The sequence below is a fragment of the Netta rufina genome, assembly GCF_964035555.1.
Source record: "Netta rufina genome assembly, chromosome: 8".
NCBI lineage: Eukaryota > Metazoa > Chordata > Aves > Anseriformes > Anatidae > Netta > Netta rufina.
Genome location: NC_140131.1, coordinates 18630 through 37493, shown reverse-complemented (window position 1 = coordinate 37493; position 18864 = coordinate 18630). Strand labels below are relative to the sequence as shown.

At 35.8% G+C, this 18864-nt stretch overlaps 1 protein-coding gene across 1 annotated transcript in view; it reads left to right on the top strand.

Moving 5' to 3' along the window:
* Window positions 1-465: 465 nt before the first annotated feature.
* Window positions 466-18864, top strand: part of MSH4 (mutS homolog 4) — a gene marked incomplete at its 5' end in the record, with an annotated part of 32363 nt that continues 13964 nt past the window's right edge. Inside the window, 8 exons of the mRNA XM_084291028.1 lie at window positions 466-739; window positions 2966-3127; window positions 6322-6485; window positions 9968-10075; window positions 11208-11323; window positions 11946-12119; window positions 14389-14561; window positions 15036-15103. Coding sequence (XP_084147154.1) covers window positions 466-739; window positions 2966-3127; window positions 6322-6485; window positions 9968-10075; window positions 11208-11323; window positions 11946-12119; window positions 14389-14561; window positions 15036-15103 — 1239 coding nt within the window. The remainder of the gene's footprint in view (window positions 740-2965; window positions 3128-6321; window positions 6486-9967; window positions 10076-11207; window positions 11324-11945; window positions 12120-14388; window positions 14562-15035; window positions 15104-18864) is intronic.

Below are 18864 nucleotides of genomic sequence, written 5' to 3'. Positions count from 1 at the left end.
CTGAACTCCGAAGGGGCGCTATTTTTGAAATTCCTGCTAAAATGGTCTCAAAACGTATAGTCTGGTGAAGAAAGACAGAGGGAGAAACAATGCTTAAATGCTCTACTGCTGTTGTAAAAAGTGTAGCAACTTTCCTCCGTTTCCTACCCCCCCCCATGCCTTTGTCATCCTTTTATTGGCTGTATTTGTGTATGTTTAATGAAAGCTGTTGTATGGCTGCAACTAAACTTAAAACTGACGCTTTCTCTTGAACGGAGGAGCCCCGTGTCTGGCACGCGCCGAGGATCATCCACGCCCCGCCGTCGCCCTGGCGCAAGCGGCCTCGGGGGTTGGGGGATGTACGCATGCGCAGGTGGGCCGCCTTTGACGCCAGCCTTTGACGCCATTTTGGGAGAGTGTGGTGGCCGCGGGTTGGTCTTCGGCACGGAGCCTCCTCCCACGGTGCCCGATCCAGGCGGCGCGGCGATGTCGAGAGGAGGCAGCGAGACGAACGCGTATGGGCGGGCCGTCGTCTCGGCCGCCTCAGGGTCCTATACGGGCCGCTGCTCTTCCACGTCAGGGCTGGGCGGACGAGTGGAAGAGCCGCCCCGCTATACTCTGGGCCTGCTGCAGACGCCGCGGAGCGCGGCGGACAGCACCGGCGACTTGTCCAGCGGCGGGGCGAGGCCGGGTAGCTCCAGCGGCGCGGGCCTTGCTGCCAGTAGTAGCAGGGTGAAGCTGCCGGTTCCCGGGAGAGGAGGTGGGGTGCGGTGCGGTGTTGCTATCTTTATCCGGGTCTTTATCCCTATTCCGTTTTCTTTTGCGTCTTCTGTTTGCCCTCTTGAGTCGAGCTTCGGAAGATCCTGTACGATCGGTAGGTAAGAAGGTGTAGCACTGTCACTTCATCTTAGCCAACCTCTTCTGTGTTGAGCTGTCAGAAGAACAGAGGTGTTCGTCACTCTTCTTTAAATAAACGTTATTTTTTGCCTAACTTTTAGGATATAGCTCCTGAGGTCTTTTCTGGGCCAATTTAAGTGGTTTGAATGTCACCACAGTGGTTGCTTTTACTAGAGGCCTGCCTGAACCAGGTTCAGTTGGTTACAGTGTTTTTTTTTTTTTTTTTTGTTTTTTTTTTTTTTGGCCTAGTCTTTGGAATTGGTAGAAGTGCTGTTATCCTTCATGTGCATTAAGAATGTTGTGGTCCTACAATATTATGCTGGTGTTTGTTTTCCTTTAGATAAAGCTGCGTTTACATCATTTTGCTGCCTCTCTCTAGGGACAACACCCCTGAACAGCTGCTGCATACCGTACATATATGCATCAAACATTTCATAAGACTTGATCCTACTAGCAGAGTCGCTGTCATGGCAGGCTGGAAAAAGTGTCTTTTTCCTTCAGTAGAACTACTCAAAAAGAACGGGGCATTTACTGAAATGCATTTTGAAGTACATATATCTCTGTTACCTGTAAATAGGGATGAAGGGTAGCACATGGGTTTTTAGTAATCGGTACATGATGGGTGGTGAATCCAAAACAAATAAACAAAAAAAAAACACACACAAAAAAAACAAAAACAAAAAGCCTTGTGATGCTAATTTGAGTAGAGCGTAACTTATTTATTGAATATATTTTTTTAAATATTTGTGGGTGGTTTGGATCCTCTGGTCTTTAGAACTACCTTTTTCACCACATTATGCTAGGTTCAGTATATTCAACATCAGTAGCTCTTCTGCTGAACGTCTGAGTGAAGTTCTGCCAAGATCTGAGCGTGTGATAATTTTAAAAATCATCTGTATGCATTGTGATGCAGATTTGTCTACTTTTTAAAAAATAAAATTACAGTTTGATTTAATGCTGTCTGCTTTCAGGTGTATCACAGTGACAGCTTTGTAAGATTTCTTACAAATAAATATGGTAATGTAAATATTTTTATACCAATCATGATAAAATATCACATAGTTTATGGTTCATTTAACAAAAATCGGTAAGTACTTTGTCTTTTAAATCAATTTTAATGTAATAGAACAGAAACATTTGGGTTTGTATGCCTCTTAATACCTGGAATTTCTAAGTGGAAAAACTCTTACTTTATATATAAATATATGTATATAAATATATATAAAGTAAGATAAATATATATATTAAATCTTAAGTAGAAATTGTGTGTGTTAGATTACCAATGTAATGTTGTATTTACTCATCTCAAAAGAACTGGAGATAAGTAAGATACCTTTACTAATTTACTGAAATTAAGGAGTGATTTGAGAAAAAGATATATTGTAGGATTTTAAAAAATATAGGTCAATCTTAAGATACATCTGTAGAAGAAACCAGACAACAAATAACGTATAACCTAGGTTACTATATGAGTTCTGAGGGTTGAACTCCATGAATTTGAAGGGAGATAAATTCAAAGGGAGGAAATTTTGAGCTTGGTTATTTATTTTCTTTTACTGTCGTCTCTTAAAAGGAATATTTAGCTTTTTTTTTTTTAAAAATAATATTATTTTGACCTTTTTGAACATTGGAATTTTCGTAAATGCAACTGTGTAGTTTCAAATACAGATTTTAAAACTGATGGGCAAATATGAGATAGTGTTGAATATTACAGCATTCTTTCATAAATCTAGAACTCAGAATTTGAAATTATGCATTGTAAAATGACTTATAGTTTCAGTTCAGCAATGTAAACAAGGATTTTTGTTGCTACTGCAACAAAGTCATTGTGGAAAATAATTGCGTCAATACCAGCAGGTTTCAAAATAAATTAATTTTTATTTAATTGCATACTTCTACTACTGTATAGAACTTTTATAGAAAGATATTCATGTGTATTATTTGGTTATCTTCTAGTAAGAAAAACGAAGTTTTCTAAAGTGTACATGTATTCTGAATAAAAAATGACACAAATCTTCTTTTAATTTAACTGATAGGCAATGTAATGTGTCTGCTCTCAAAAGGTTTTTTTTTTTTTCTTTCCCCTCAGAATCTTACCTTGGTGACAGAAGTTCTTGTGCAGAAAATGGTAGCATGTTGAATTTCACAAGTTCTTCTGCGCAAGGCCTGAATAGCACACGTATAGGAAAATTACCCCTTTCTGCTAGTAGATCTGTTTGCAGAAGCCGTACCCCTCATATGGGATATTCAGGTAAAACTGACAGTTCTTAAAGGAAGTAGTTCAACGTGTATCTCTAACATTTCATTAAACACGCTTTATTTTTGTGTGATTATAGTGATATACGTGAAGATTTTTAAAACACAAAACATAATGTTTCTTGTATTACAGAAAGTGCAAAATACTATTTTAGATAATTAAGATGTCTTGGCATTGCAAACTCCTGTCACGTAGTTTGCATTCATGTTTAAGTTTCCAATGTAGTTAAAATCAAGATTTTTTTTCAAGCTGTACAACATTCAGTTAGTCTTGTGGATGTGTTGGTTTCTGTTGTGACTGAACTAAAGAGTGTTTTTTTTCCAGGGTTCTTTTTAGGCTTGTAATGCATTGTACAAGATACCATGAAGTAATTCTTGAGTTTCTTCATGCAAGTTTTGTGCATTTTACGTGGACATCTCCAACAGTATAGAACATTAGATCTTTAAAAGAACACTTTACACAATAGTTCATTGGGTGGATGTTTTGCAATGCTTACGAACAGTCATCTTACAGGGTAATGGTGCCTTGTGTCATGATGTATTTATCTCGTAGTGCTGAAGTAATTATATTCAAAGTTAGCCCTTTCAGTCTAAGCTTTGTCAGTTCAATTACTAATGATTATTGATGGCTATTTAATGGTAACTCTGAAAACTAGTTAAAAAAAAAGACTGTTTTTTTTAAAGAGTGATTTTTCAAACATCCATCTATTCCTGTAAGATTACAAATTGGGTCTTCACTCACAACTGAATTGAATTACTTTATTGCACAACTGAAGTAACGTGAAGTTTGTCATTTCCTTCAGCTGTTGTGAATCCATTTTTTTTTTTTTTGGTGACTACTTCAGGAATTGGAGACCAGAGTGACTATGACTTTGAAACCCATAGAGCAGATTTCTCTTTCATCTTTATGCGGCTTAACAATTAAACAAAACTGTATCTTCAGTCTCATTTTACTGTGCAAGCATGCGTGCGTATATGTTTGCATGTGTGTGTCTATACAATTGTTTATATTTGCTGTGTTGTATGTGAAACTCTTGACCAATCTTTCATTAATCTGTATTGGAGAAAGTGTATCTAAAATAGCACATTATGAAGAACATTGGTCACTGCATTTTTTTTTTTAAGTGTCACAAGCTAACCATCTTCCAAATAAAATTTTTGTAATTACCGTACTTAATTTAGAAACTATCATCATCATCACCTTCAGTTGCCATTAAAAGAAGAGTAATAACTGTGATGGGGGAAGTCACGGATTGTCCTGGGTAGGACATTCAGAATAACAATTACGTTTTTGGTAGGCCTCAGGTGAAACTTTGCAAGAATGCTGTTGCTGACATCTTGTGGTTTACAGAACATAGGTAGAGTAAATGAAGGATGAAGACTCAGCTGTGTGTAGCATAAAAGATTTTTAATTTTATTACTAATGCTTCGGTGACAGCTAGTTGCAGATCAGCCTTTTAATTGTCAGTTTCTAGATAAACTCTGATTCTGCTTGCTTTTTGAGATTCCATGTAGGATTAGTTTTGGTTGTTGGGGTACAAACTGGGTACACCTAGAAGAAAATGACAGGTTTGGTATATTATGCCTTCTGAGCAGGACCATTCTGTTCTGAGAATACTTATATTCCATTGGTTTTTGAGAGCTAATTCTGTGAAGAACAGAGGAAGGTAATGGTGGAAAAGAATGTAAATGATTACCATGAAACAGATACAGATTATTAGTGTTTCAGATCAATCAATATGTATATGGTATCAAAATCCAAGACTGTTTAGGTGTTTTTATATAATTCCTTGTATATGCAAGTATCTTTCTTATTTTGCATATGTTAGACTTAGTAGTTAATTAATAATTGCATCTCTTCTGAACATTTAAATGAATTCATGAGGAATTAGTATGTAAATAATCTGTTCAACTCAGCTGTGGTAAGGTTTAGTTTGTCACCTATCTGAAAGTTAAGAAGCTTGAGATGATGAAGCATCTGCTTTTTATGGAGTGGTAATTATTTCAGTATTGATCAGCAAGTTACACTTTAGCATTTAAAAATTTTTTCAGTTTCTTATTAACTGCTTTGGTGAAATGAATAATTGTTCTTTGCATCTGGTCTTAAAAGAATTTCACGTTAAAAAAGAGGTATAGCTACCTTATCTCTACAGCATTTTCTAATATGAACAGCATAGTCTCACAGTGGTTGAAAATATTGGAACAAAATGTTAGTAGCTTCTCCAGTCAGATTTGAAAGGATGTAAAACCACTTTGCAAATGGGGAACAAAATTAGTGGAGATGCTAAGAGAAGTATTTGTATTTTTGGTCTTTCATAGATTAAAAGAAATGCAGTATACCAGAGAAAAAGGGCATAACCCCTGATAGTTAAATCTCTTACTTAGGGAGTGCTGTAACTTAGCACTTAACAGCAGTGCTTCTCAGTTAATGGAGCTTAATGTGGTACTGGGAGACTCACTATTAGCTAAGACATATTGCACAAAGGGAAATCAGGGATTAAGTGGTAGCATCAGCTCATTTTGCCTGACTATTTACCTCCCAATCCTTACTGCAGATAACACCTCATCTCTGAAACTAACTGCCTCACTTTTTGGGCTTTAGGCACAGAAATATTAGTGCTAGAAGATAAGAGTTGCATTAGTGTTTTTAATCAGTGCTATTTAAAGTTCAGTACAGTATGAGGAGTTGTGGGAGCAGTGAGATGAAAGAATGTGTTGAAATAAGCAACAGGACAAGAGGAAGTGGCCTCACGTTGCGCCAGGGGAGGTTTAGGTTGGCTATTAAGAAAATTTTCGTAACTGAAAGGGTTGTGTGACATTGAAGCAAGCTGCCCAGTGAAGTAGTTGTCACTAACCCTGGAGGTGTTCAAAAGATGTGTAGATACTATGTGGTGCTTAAGGACGTGGTTTAGTGGTAGACTTGACAGTGCTAGGTTAATGGTTGGATTTGATGTTAGAGGTCTTTTCCAAGCTAAATGATTCTATGATTCTGGGAAGTTTGGCTCCAGTCAACTATACTTCATTAAACCGTAGTTGATCACAAATTAGCTTCACAACCTTGTTTCAGTGTTCCAGTTCAGTCACAGCTTGCTCAAGCTTGGAATGTTGAAATATGATTCTATATATATATAGAATATAAAGAAGTATAAAGAAGTCGGTTATAACTGAATATATGCAACTGTTTTACAGTTACATCCTCATCTGCAGTCTCTGCTCATACCACTGCATCAGTTATTGTAGCTGTAGTGGAAGGAAGAGGCCTTGCCAGAGGTGAAGTGGGAATGGCCAGTATTGACTTAAAAAATCCTGAGGTGATATTATCACAATTTGCAGACAATACAACTTATGCCAAGGTATTGTTGCATACTTAATTTTTGTATATCTTACAAGCTGACTACTGTGGATTGCTTGCTTAAAAAAGCTTATGAACGATCAGAAATGAAACATGTAGTCTTTAGAATACATTTCTCAAAAGGGAAAGTAACAAGTTTTAGAAAATTTGCAATATTTAACATGTCTCAAGGGCTACTGTTTTCTTTAATATGCCTCAGATTTTAGATCAGGAGAGAACATTTTCCAAAGGAAAAAAAAAATCCTTCCATAAAGAGTAGTGTGTTCAAACTGTGTGAGAGTGAGTTGCCTTTTGTTGAAGAGCATCAGGTAATTCATGGTAATAGAACTTGCAAGTATATTTTTCATTAGGCAGAATATCTCTGAAAGCAGAACTGCACAAGTGTGACAGGTGTTTTTGGGTTGACCATAGGATTGTCTTTGTATGGTTGCATGAATTTTCCTTCTCAGTTGGTTCTAAATTCAACACGCTCAGTTTATAAGCAAGTGTTCTGTCTATCAGGACTACATACTCTATATTCATTTAGAAAGTGATTTCTGACTTATACAACACCAATATTAATAAAGCCACTTCCTTAAAAGTTTTGTTGTAGTTTTAAATGCTAGAAAACTATGTAGCTAGTAGTGTATAATATTCAGACTAATAAAAACTAAAACATATTAGTAGCATAAGTAGGTATGGCTCAGAATATAAACTGAAATCTATTTACTAAAATGTATTATAACAAGTCAGGCTTTTTTTGACCGTTAGTCTTTTAAATGTTATTCTGGTCTTAATACACATAATTACGTATTGAATCTGGCAGTTGTATAAGTACCTCCTTTATACATGGTACTAAAATTCAAAGTGACATGCAGCTTGAAAATATAAGTGCATGAGAAGGATTTAGATATTCAGATGATAATGCAGCAACTTAAATAACAATTCACTGGAGAATTTGAAATTGAAAATCTCTAATTGAAGAGCTATTTGCTTGGACCTAGAAAAAGTCATATGTAATTGTGATAATCATAGAATCCCAGAACTTCCTGAGCTGGAATGTACCCACAAAGATCATCCTGGCTCCATACAGGAACACCCAAAAACCAGACCTCGTGTCTGAGAGTGTTGTCCAACCACTTGAACTCTGGCAGGCTCATTGCTGTGACTGCTTCCCAGGGGAGCCTGTTCTAGCATCCAGTCACCCTCTAGGTGCAGAACATTTTCCTAACACCCACCCAGAACCACCTCTGTCACAGCTCCATGCCATTCCCTTGGCTCCTGTCGCTGTCCCCAGAGCACAGAGATCATCTCATGCCCCTCTGTTCCCCTTCTGAGGTAGCTGTAGGCTGCCACGAGGCCTCCCCTCAGTCTCTTTTTCTCCAGGCTGAACAAACCAAGGTACCTCAGCCAGTCATACATCTTGTCCTCCAGACCCTTCACCATCTTCATAGCCCTCCTTTGGATGTTCTCTAATAGTTTTATGTCGTCTTGTATTGAGGAACCCAAAGCTGCACACAGTACTTGAGGTGAAGCCACACCAGCGCAGAGTAGAACAGGACAAGAATTCTCCTCAACCAGCTAGCGATGCATGCTTGATGCAGCCCAGGATACACTTTGTCCTTTTGGCTGCCATGGCATCCTGTTGGCTCATACTTACCTGACCATCAACCAGAACCCCCGGATCCCTTTTAATGGCGCTGCTCTCCAGCCTCTCATTCCCCAGAGAATGATAAAGACTACAGTTCTATAAGGAAGCTAGATTATCTGTATGGGAATTGTTTACTACTTTTAAAAAGTTGTTTTCATAAAGATGACAGTTATTTCTAAGAGTAAAAGGCTTTCTTTGTAGTGAGCTGTAGCTGTGTTTATAGTTTGAAGTCTCTCATGTTCCACTATGAGGGTTAAGAACTGTATAGTGTCCAGAATTTTAGCTGCACAAACACACGGTCTCCCTCTGTTTCTCTCTCTGTGCCCAAGTTTACTTTTGGTTTTGTCTTGATTTCAGTGATAAAATTATAATTATTTCTCTTAAGCCTTTCATATGCTGTTTTACATTCTGCTTATGTGATTCTCTTCAGTGTTACTTGAACTTGTAATTTGATAAGACAAGTTTACTTCTTTTGTAACGCCTTGCCAGCCTACGGCCAGGTTGTTCAGTGTTTTCCTCCCTTACAGTTCCAAAAGAGTCCATTTTTATTTTTCACGTATATTCTTAGTTTTCCATTTGGATTATTGAGTTCTCTATTTTCTGGACATCTCTGATACTGTATTGGCTGTCCTGACCAACATATATGAGAGCTACTAGTGTTCTGCTACTTTCTCCAGAATGTATTATGTGGCCTTTATTATCTTTTTTTTTTTTTCATTATCTATTTTTTTTTTAAATTATTATCTGTTTTTTATTATCTGCTTATTATCTTAATCTCTGAGACCTTTAAAAAACAGTATCTACTGATCAGTTGTTTTCTTACAATGTTACAATCTGTGCTTTGCTAGTGATTGATTTTAAGCTTTTTGTATTTTCTTTTTCATGCACCCTTCTGTTTTTGAATGCTCTGTAAATTAATTCAATAAAGTTCTCTGGTATTCTTGAAGCCTCTCAAGGTTTGCTTTAACTTAGATGTTTCTGAAAAAAAATCCTGATGATTATCAAAAAGGATGGACAGTGACAACTCACTCTTCTACCCCCAATATCCTTTGATTTATTTTGTGTAATTTTTATGCTTGTTCACCTTTCCATTGTTATGTGTTCCCTCTTTCATATCTTAATTTTGAAGCATGTAAAATACAGGCTTTTTTTTTCCCACATTTCTCCCTTGACAGTTTGTGGGTAATTATATAAATGAATCTGACAGACATGCTTAATGATGTTTTTTCTTTATTTATTTGCTAACAAATAGAAGAGCATGTAGTATACTTTAAATCCCTACAGCAGGTATGTATCATAAATTAAAATGAAATTTTATTTAAATACGGGCATTTTGAGCTATATTGAAAGAGAAAAAAAAGCAAGACTGAGAGAAAGTATACGAGGAGGTTAGAGCAAAGCTGAAAACAAGTCTTAATCAAAAGATTAATGTTCAGACCCATTGCATTTCTTTGACTTCCAGAGCTCCTTTAACTTTTTATCTGTAAAGGCAGAAAGCCAACAGCTGTTGAAAATAAGGTCCTTTTCCCATCAGAGCCATGGAACAGAGTTTTGGATATTTATCTCTTGCTTCGAACACAAGTATATTTTTGTGTTCATATAACAGGGGAGAGAGAACCTCTAATTTTTTTAAATATAGTTTTATGTATATTTTTGTATATCTACAAATACAGATATATTTAGCTTATTAATGTAGAAGTTAGTAGAAAGTTAAGTAATTACTTACAAGCCTGGAACTGCAATTTTAAAATATAAAAATTCTATAGTACTTTATTGCTGATATGTTAAAGTGTAGAACTGTTTCAGATTATATATGGATTTTTATTGAACTATTTGGATTTTTTCTTTTTCAGGTTATTACTAAACTCAAGATTTTAACACCACTGGAAATAATAATGCCAAACACTGCTTGTGATGCAGGGAACACAAAATTGTTTGGTTTGATAACAGAACATTTCAAGGTAGCTGGTAAATTTTATTCCATGTTTTAGAACTCTTGTTAATCTCTTTTATATGATTGTTGAGTTCAGTCTTCCACAACTTCTGAAGCCGTAAATGCAGTCATATATTGCATGTTTTCTATGATTTCTGACCTTTTTTATTTTATTTTTTTTTTTTTACCATGGTAAAGAATTACCCAAACGCAGCTCCAGCACTGCTTGTTCTAATCATGAGAATTACAGAGATTATTACTGATTAAAGCAGTATTACTGATTAAAGCAGAAAATTTTGAAGTTGCATCATTGAAGTAATTTTAACAATACCAAACCTAGGAAGGATTCAGAGATGAAAAAATCAAGTATTTTCCTTTCCTTCTATTTTGTTATTCTTTACTTGATAAATAGATGGGCAAATACATCACTGAATAGGAGGAAGAGTACTCACAGGGTGAGATGAATTAGTATATGTATTTTCTGAGTATTAAAACCTCAGAACTGTAAAAGCTTTATTGTGTTTCTACTTGACTTATTTCCATGTCTACGCTGTTGATGGTTTCCTGACGTAAGACCTGCTTACTGACTTCCCTCCTCTTTTTCTTGTGTAAATCATTCACAAGTTACACACGTGCATTTATATTAGCCTGTACATTTTTATTTCCTTTTAACCAGTGAAGGCTTGATAACGATCCCTTGAGCTTAGACCTTAGAAAGCGAAAACTACAATTTCATTGTCAGCATCAATGCAAGTATTAAAATAATTCTTCCGTAGAAGTCATTAATTCAATCCAAGGTTAAACTCAGAAGTTTGAGTAGCTAGTTCTTGAGAGGAAAAGTTGTATCCAAGAGAAACCCTCTTAATTTTTTTCAGAATCTGGTGTATGAGCCTTTTTAACTGTACTAAATAAAAGAGAAAGATAGATGACCGACAATAGTGTGACTTGCATAGGGAATATGTAAGCAGACATGACAAGACTTTTGTGACTTGCCTTCTGCTAATAAACTGCACTGAATACTTCTGTAAAGACAGATTGCTGAAATCAGTTGATATATTTTCATGGAAACACATATCTCTAGACAAATAGAGAAGCCTATCTGATGAAATATTCACTTTAGCTTTTCAAACTCCCCCCCCCCCCCCCCCCCATCTTTACAGAATGTGACTTTCACAACTGTCCAAAGAAAATACTTCAATGAAACAAAGGGATTGGAATATATAGAACAGTTGTGTGCATCTGAATTCAGCACCATTTTCATGGAGGTTCAGTCAAAGTATGTATAGATAAGGAAAAAACACACTGTGTCCAGATAAGTTTTTAACAGCTTTTTACAAATCTGTAGCTTTTTGCATTCTTGAAAGTTAGAAGGTCTTAACAGAGTTTTTTATTTTACCTTCCAGTATTTCTGATGTATCCAGAAACTTAAATAAAAAGACTTCTTTGAGCTTTCACAACCTTCTGCTTTTCCCTTTTCACTCTGTCCTTAACGATACACCTTAACAGCTATGATCGCATTTCTTTTTGACCTCAGCAAGTATTTTCCTTGTCGCAGCCATTTTCAGTAATGATACTTTGTGCTGAGTCTTCATTTGAAGTGATGTGTAACCGCTAAACTATGTAAGAGCACAATGCTAGTTATATAATATGGATTATTAAGTGTACAGTGACTCAAACATTCATGAATACTTGATTTACATGCTTGTATGTGCACTTTATATGGATAAGTAGAAACTTAAAATATATTGCTTTTTCAGTGCTCACAATGCCAGTAGTTGTAAAACAGCAGAAGTGTAAATGTGATTTCTATAGTGCACAACTTGTTTTGTTTTGTTTTCTTTTTTTCTGGTAGTTAAATAGTACTATTCAAAATTCATTAAAGTTTATTTCTTTCCAAGGTACTACTGTCTTGCAGCTGCTGCAGCTTTGCTAAAATATGTTGAGTTTATTCAAAATTCTGTTTATGCACCTAAATCACTCAAGGTGCATTTCCAAGGGAGTGAGAAAACAGCTATGATAGATTCATCATCAGCTCAAAATCTTGAACTAGTAACTAATAATAGAGATTCTCGGTAAGAATATTTAAGTTTTCAAATTACAGTTTTATAACGTTGTATTTCACCAGATGTCCTTGATGTGTCTGTCAAAGAGCTATCCATTACATTTATTTCTTTATGACAGAACTTACATACCATTCAGAGCTGTTAAGAACATACAGCACAGACAATTCTACAAGTGAATTGGAGGAGAAGGTATTTTCTCTGTCGGATCCTTACATCGAAGTCTGTATTTTATTCAGAATTATAAGTGATATTGATGCAAATCACAGATTGTAGCAATGTAAAAGCATCATTTCTGCAAGAAGTTGAATATGTTGGATTAAAATGTCTAGATTTTACTCATTTTATACAAGGCAAATAACCTAGACTTGAAAGGTTGATTTGTTTTCCTTTAGCTCTAAGGAATAGAGGCAAACAGAGTAATTTCTATAATGATGGACATGTGCGGTACATGTGCGCACTTGGTTGTGTGGTAGTTCTTCCACAATGAGAACCATGTTTATAGCACTTTCCTTTGCTGGCAGTTACTTGTGTTAGTCAGAAGAAGCTGCAAGGCTTCCCTTCTCCATACTGTTACACTTCTAGTCAGAAAGAGGAAAAACTCAAATTGCACATTGTAGCCTGTCAAGGGATCCACTTCTGTTTAGTTACCACCCTGACAGAAAAAGGGGAGCCTGGAGATTTCTCGCTCTACAGGTGTCACTCATAAGAGCTTTCCACTTGAAGAGATGTTGTCCTTGCTCTACTGCAGCTGCTCCTTTTTTTTCCCCTTCTTGTGGGGATCACAAATTACACTGGTGGTTGTATTGTTGAGAAGAAATGGGAGGTAAAGTTTCTTTCTTTTCATCACTCATCCCCTCTTTTTCTGCTCGGTTACTTCATTTGTAAGTGCAGGAGCCAGCTGCTCTGAGATTGGTACCTTAGAGCAGTATTCTCTGAAAGCAGCTCCTAAGTCCACAGATGGTTTTGAGACAAAGAAAGCCCAAGGAGGAACTGAGCAGCAGTAAACTGCTGTCAGCTTCTCTTTCTTTAGCAGTATTTTTGCAGCCATTTTTGCTGATCCACTGGCAAGTTTGAATTGGGCCATGGGCAACTATTTTCGTTACACAGATCTTACTTCTAAAGCCTGCAGTTAGATATCATTGTATCAGATATTAATGCCTGAAGTTAGACATCATTGTATGAGATATTAACAGGTAAAAGTTACTAGTAAAGACACACACCGGAAACACCTAAATCAAGTTCTTATGCCAATGTTAATTCAGTAGGGGCTTATCTCATTATTTGTACCATATAGGGAAATGAGCCCTCAGAATTATAATTGTTTAAAAGTATGTAATGTTGATAGTATCCCAAATGTGGAGCTCCTCTTTGAATTCATTCAAGTTTTGTCATGAGTTGCATCTTCTGACAAGTCCTTAATTAAAACTGGTTTTGAATTTCCCCATTTAATTCTCTAGAATACTGCTTTGTTCTTTTATACCGTGGTAATTCCGGGCTTCCTGTATTATCTTTGTGCTGTTTATTTTATATACCCCTATCAGATTCCTTCCTTGCTATTCAAGTTCTGATTTCAGTCAGTGGGTTTACATGGCCTTTTCATTGGTCTTCTATCAAGCAATAGCATCTAAGGTTTCAGATTTCTAAAACCGTTTAGCTATGTACTAGATTTAAGTATTGTGGGATATTTATCTTAAACAGATACAGTCAAGCCTTAAGTGTGAGAACCTTGGATGTGTAGCATGTAAAAGTCAAGAACTTGAAAATAACTTTTATAAAATTTAAGCGTGTTATTTGGCTCCTATATTGACTGGAAGTCAGTTACTTTTAAAAGAAAACAAAATCGTGTCTTTTTTAACTCTTATACGTCTAAGTATATTTAATCATTCTCATAAATGTGTTTTAATAAAAATCATCTTATCTCTGGTAATATTCTCCTTTTGGAGGTTTTGTTTTGTCCTAAATTCAAGTAGTTCCATTGAGAGGAAAAGTGTGAACTGAAGTAGTAATGGTATACTACTACAAAAAAATTAAGAAATACTGTATACAAATGTATTTTTGTGCTTTGGGAAATGATGTAATGATGGCTAATGTTATATTATATTTCATCTTAATTCCTGATCTGCTGTTGTTCATAAAATAGACATAGTGAGTAGGGAGGCGCTAAGTACCCCAAAACTAAGCTTCAAATTTGTAGGATACTTTTAACTAGAAATGTCATTTGATGTTTACCATCTTTACTTTTGTGAGTGTATTATTCTCATGTATTTTGTTTCGAAAGGAATGGTCACACGCTTTTTGGTGTCCTAAATTATACTAAAACACCAGGTGGAAGTCGAAGACTCAGGTCCAATATCCTGGAGCCACTAGTTGATGCGGAAACAATTAACACAAGACTGGATTGTGTTCAGGAATTACTCCAGGATGAGGAGCTGTTTTTTGGTCTTCAAGCAGGTAGTAGTTTATTTTTTAATACATAACAATATTTTTCTTTTAAAATACTTTTTCTTATCTGTGGAAGTATATGATATGACTTAATCTGTTTGAAAAGTATATTATTCTGGTTTGTGAGGTAATATTTTTATAATGGACATTTTTTTTAATTAAAAAAAAAAGTTATCTTTATTGTAATACACTGACATTTTTCTTGACTATTTTTCTAAGAAATGTGAACTTATCTGATAAAGTGCATAAAAGTCAGTAAGCCAGTGAGGTGTGGTAAGTGTAGTTACGACAAAATAATTTAGTTAGCTAATATTAATGTTTTTTTTTTTCTTTTGGTAAATAATTTATGAAAATAGGACAAAAGGAAAACATTAGTGTAAATATTACTAGGCAGTTATGTGCATTTTTTAAAGAAACAGATTTTTAATATGATCTTATTACAATGACGTTTAAGTTCCTGATCTGTTTACTTTTGTTTTACAGTTATCTCAAAATTTCTGGATACAGAACAACTGCTTTCAGTTTTGGTACAAATTCCAAAGCAGGATACAGTATGTTTCAAAATAAATGTTAGATGATCAGTTACCTGGATATAACATGCAATATACAAATGTGATATATATAGATATGAAAAAAGGCTGCACCTTAAAAATTGACTAATGTTACCGTAGATTTAGATTGTATCTTATTTTATAGCAGTTGAAGGTTCTCAAAGGAGAATGTTAGGAAAATTCAGGTTTGCTGCAATGTTTCATCTTACTTCATGCAAATTAAACTTCAGAAGTTTTCAATCATTCATCACTCCCCACATTTATTCTTCATAAATGTACATACTACCTAATAGTGCTAGGATAAGAAGGAATTTTCACATCAGCATGAAAGAAAAAACTGTATAGTGGAAATACGGTCTTTTATTTTTGGAGGTTAGTACAGTTTTTGATAGCCTAAAGAAAACAATGCATTTTTCTTACAGGAAATTCAAAAAATAGTGAGTTTTCATGTAATATAACTCAATAGAAATTACTCCTTATAACCTAAAAAAATACCTTGAAAAAGATTATTGAGAAGCACTTTGACTTTGCTCAACTGTGTTTATAATACAGAGATACAGACAAACGTAAATCTGCATTCAGTTAATAAATGAATTGTGTAAATCTATAAAGCCAGACTTGCCTGTTAGTTTCCAAGCTACAGATGTTGTATGAGTTAAGCACAGCTTTTTCAATGGGGAGTTCAGTGTTTTCCTTTGAACAGCAACCAGCTGACAGAAAGTAGCATGTTCAGTTGTACAGCAGTACCAACAAAGAAGTTTCCTTTGAACTGACTTCTCTAATATGCAGAGAACCTTACGGTTCAGACATAAAGAGATACACCCAGGTTACAAATAGTGTCTTGAAGTTCTTTCTGCCTCCAGTTCTCAGCTTGACCTATGCTTTTCTGTTAACAAGGCATAATAAATGTTTTGGAGAACTGAGTACGCAGTTTTCTCAGTTTCCTGGCTTATGGATTCAAGGAATATTCTGCTCTTATGTGTTGCCACAGTTCACACATTGCACAAAGGAGACTAAAATGAGATGCAGATAAAAGCATTTATTTGTAACAGAATAACAAGGCAACAAAGCCATAAATGCTTACAGCAACAGTGTTTAATTGAAAGAGGAGCAATGCTTTGATTACGTTAAGACTTCAGAGGGAAGGTATCTTATCCCTTACCCACTTGACAATGGTAGGCATGTTTCAGTCTGTGTGAGTTCTTTATGCGTTCTGTATCCATTAGAGTATATTAAAGAACTTAACTAACAGAAGGCTTCCATCACAAATCACCACTGGGAGAATTAATGAATATACCTTCCGATTCGATTTCCCCTTTTAAGTCTTTTAGGAGCTTGAGACAGATTTAATCTTCCACCTTGAAGGTCATGCTGTAATGTTTTTAACTAGGAGACAGTTGTGGTTAACTGCAGTAAGGTTTCTTTACCTTCAGTATGCCACTGTGTCTTTTTCAGACCTTTTCAGACTTGGGTTAGCTCCTGTTCTTAACTACTTCATAAACAAAAATTATTGAAGCAGGGTTATAAGTGTTTTCCTAGCGAGTATTGACATTTTTCAGTAAAATGCAAAGTTTTTCATCAGATCTCACCTCTATCAATCCATATGTTACCACATGCAGTAGAATCATCAAAGTAGGATAAATACATATGGCTTACATGTAGCTCTTGGTTAAGGCCAGACACAACAGTCAACTACAGTGGGCTTGAGATAACTGAATTTCCACTTCTGTCTCCTAAGCATATTGTGATCCTACCATTATAAGTTACGTTGGCCTGTTGCACTTAAGTAGGAGATTTCTGTCAGTGCTGTTGAGGTTTATACTTGCCTGTGTTTATGCCAGTATGCAAGCATCATGGAGCCTTATGGTTTTTTTACCTCTCAGTTTCTTCTCACATACTGCCTTACCTACTTAGATAAATGACTTGTCTAATGACAGTTAAAGACTTCAGCCAGTTAAAGACCTGTAATAAATGCAGGTAAGTCTTTTTAATGACATATTCCAAAAAGAGAAAATGTGTTGCTCACAGCTTTCCTTGTGGAAATCTGTAACTTGAACGCAGTATCAGCTATATGGCTACAACTGTCAGACTGAGTGCATTTATGTTTATGTAGGACCATGTACACAAAACTTTGAAGTGTGATGTTTTCTGTCTTGACTGGCTCCAGTATAGCAGAGATTACTATTCATCCAGCAGGCACATTCAATCAAGAGCTAGCTCAGTTGCTTTTGTGAAATGGTAAATTAACCAATTCAGTATGTTCCACTTCCACTCTCTATAAAAATTTCCATCACAGATGCTCCACCAGTCAACAGGTGAAGTGCTTATCTGAGAAACCTACAGTTTCAGTCATTAGAAATGTGAGTAGTGTGTTCAGCGTGAGCATTCTCTCATTCTAAGAAGGACCATCCATTGACAATCTTGCTGAGATGTGCTACCTGAGGACGGGGGGAAGGCAAATTTCCTTAAAAGAACGTTTAGTCTCAATCACAGATCCATGGAAATTGGATCAACATCCAGCTTCTGGCAGAAGTGAGGACTGCCTTCTCTGGATTACCTGATCACCCGTCTGAAGAACAAATTCAGTAGATGTTATGCCTGCTGAAGTTCCAGGCCCATGAGAGATTAGTTCCTTCTGTCTCAGGGTGAAGATAAGCGGTATTTTTGGTTTTGGTGAATTTCCAGGAAATAAAGTTAAACCAGGGCTTATACACTGCCATAGCACTTAGGTCGATAGGACATAAATCCCTAGTGGCAAAAAAAAAAAAAAAAAAAGAAGACAAGTGCTTCTCTGAATCTTTGTGTTTTACTTACCAGAGTATGATGTTCAAAAATTAATGTGAGACTGTAAAAGATAGGCTTGCACTTCAGTCACTAATATTGAATTATAGAGAATATTATATAGGAGAGTTAGTTGTGATGATTATATTCATTTCCTGCCTTTGATGCTGAAGTGTACCATGTTTAAAGCCACACTTTTAACGCTGGTTCTATTAAAGTTCCTGTAAGAACTCTTTTGGTAAAGATACATTTCATTTTGATATGCTGGCTTTTCATATATGACCATCCATCTCCTTTTGATGTTAAATTTTGTCATGGGACTTAGACCCCATGTGTTTCGCGGATTACGATTACTCCGTTAGTACATTAACATTGTTTAATCTTCTTCTATCTTCTATGTAAAACTAATTTGTATAGAAGGTAAGATAAAGCAAGATATGCTCCCTACCACAGGAGCAAAGTTTATATTATACTCAGATGTGACAAAATCGTAATGAGAGCCTTACTCAGAGATTCATGCTAAAAACTGACACTGGATTTGCTTTGGAACCAAACAACGTGCTTATCAGTTTCTAAAATTCCTCTCTGGCGAAGAGATGCATTTTTTTTTTCTTCTTTTCAAAGCACTATCTTCTCATATTGATAGGATGAAATACGTAAAAATGCATGGCTCCTCAGCTTTTGTATGCAGTTTCACATACTGTTTAACAGTAACAATAGGGGGAATAAGCAAGTACGCATTCAGATGAAGGAAAAATGTTATTGTCAAGGTAACTGCTGTTATTCAGGTAGCTATTCAAGTTAAACTATGTGTGTATGAGATTCCTTCCCCCTTGTCTCCATTACCCTAAAAGTTTCTGAATGGGTGTAAGATTTTTTTCATGCATGTGTGTGTATAACATACATGTAGAGTACACGTACACAATGTATATGTGTGCGTATACACTTTTTTATTCCCTTTCATAAAATAGCAGGATTAT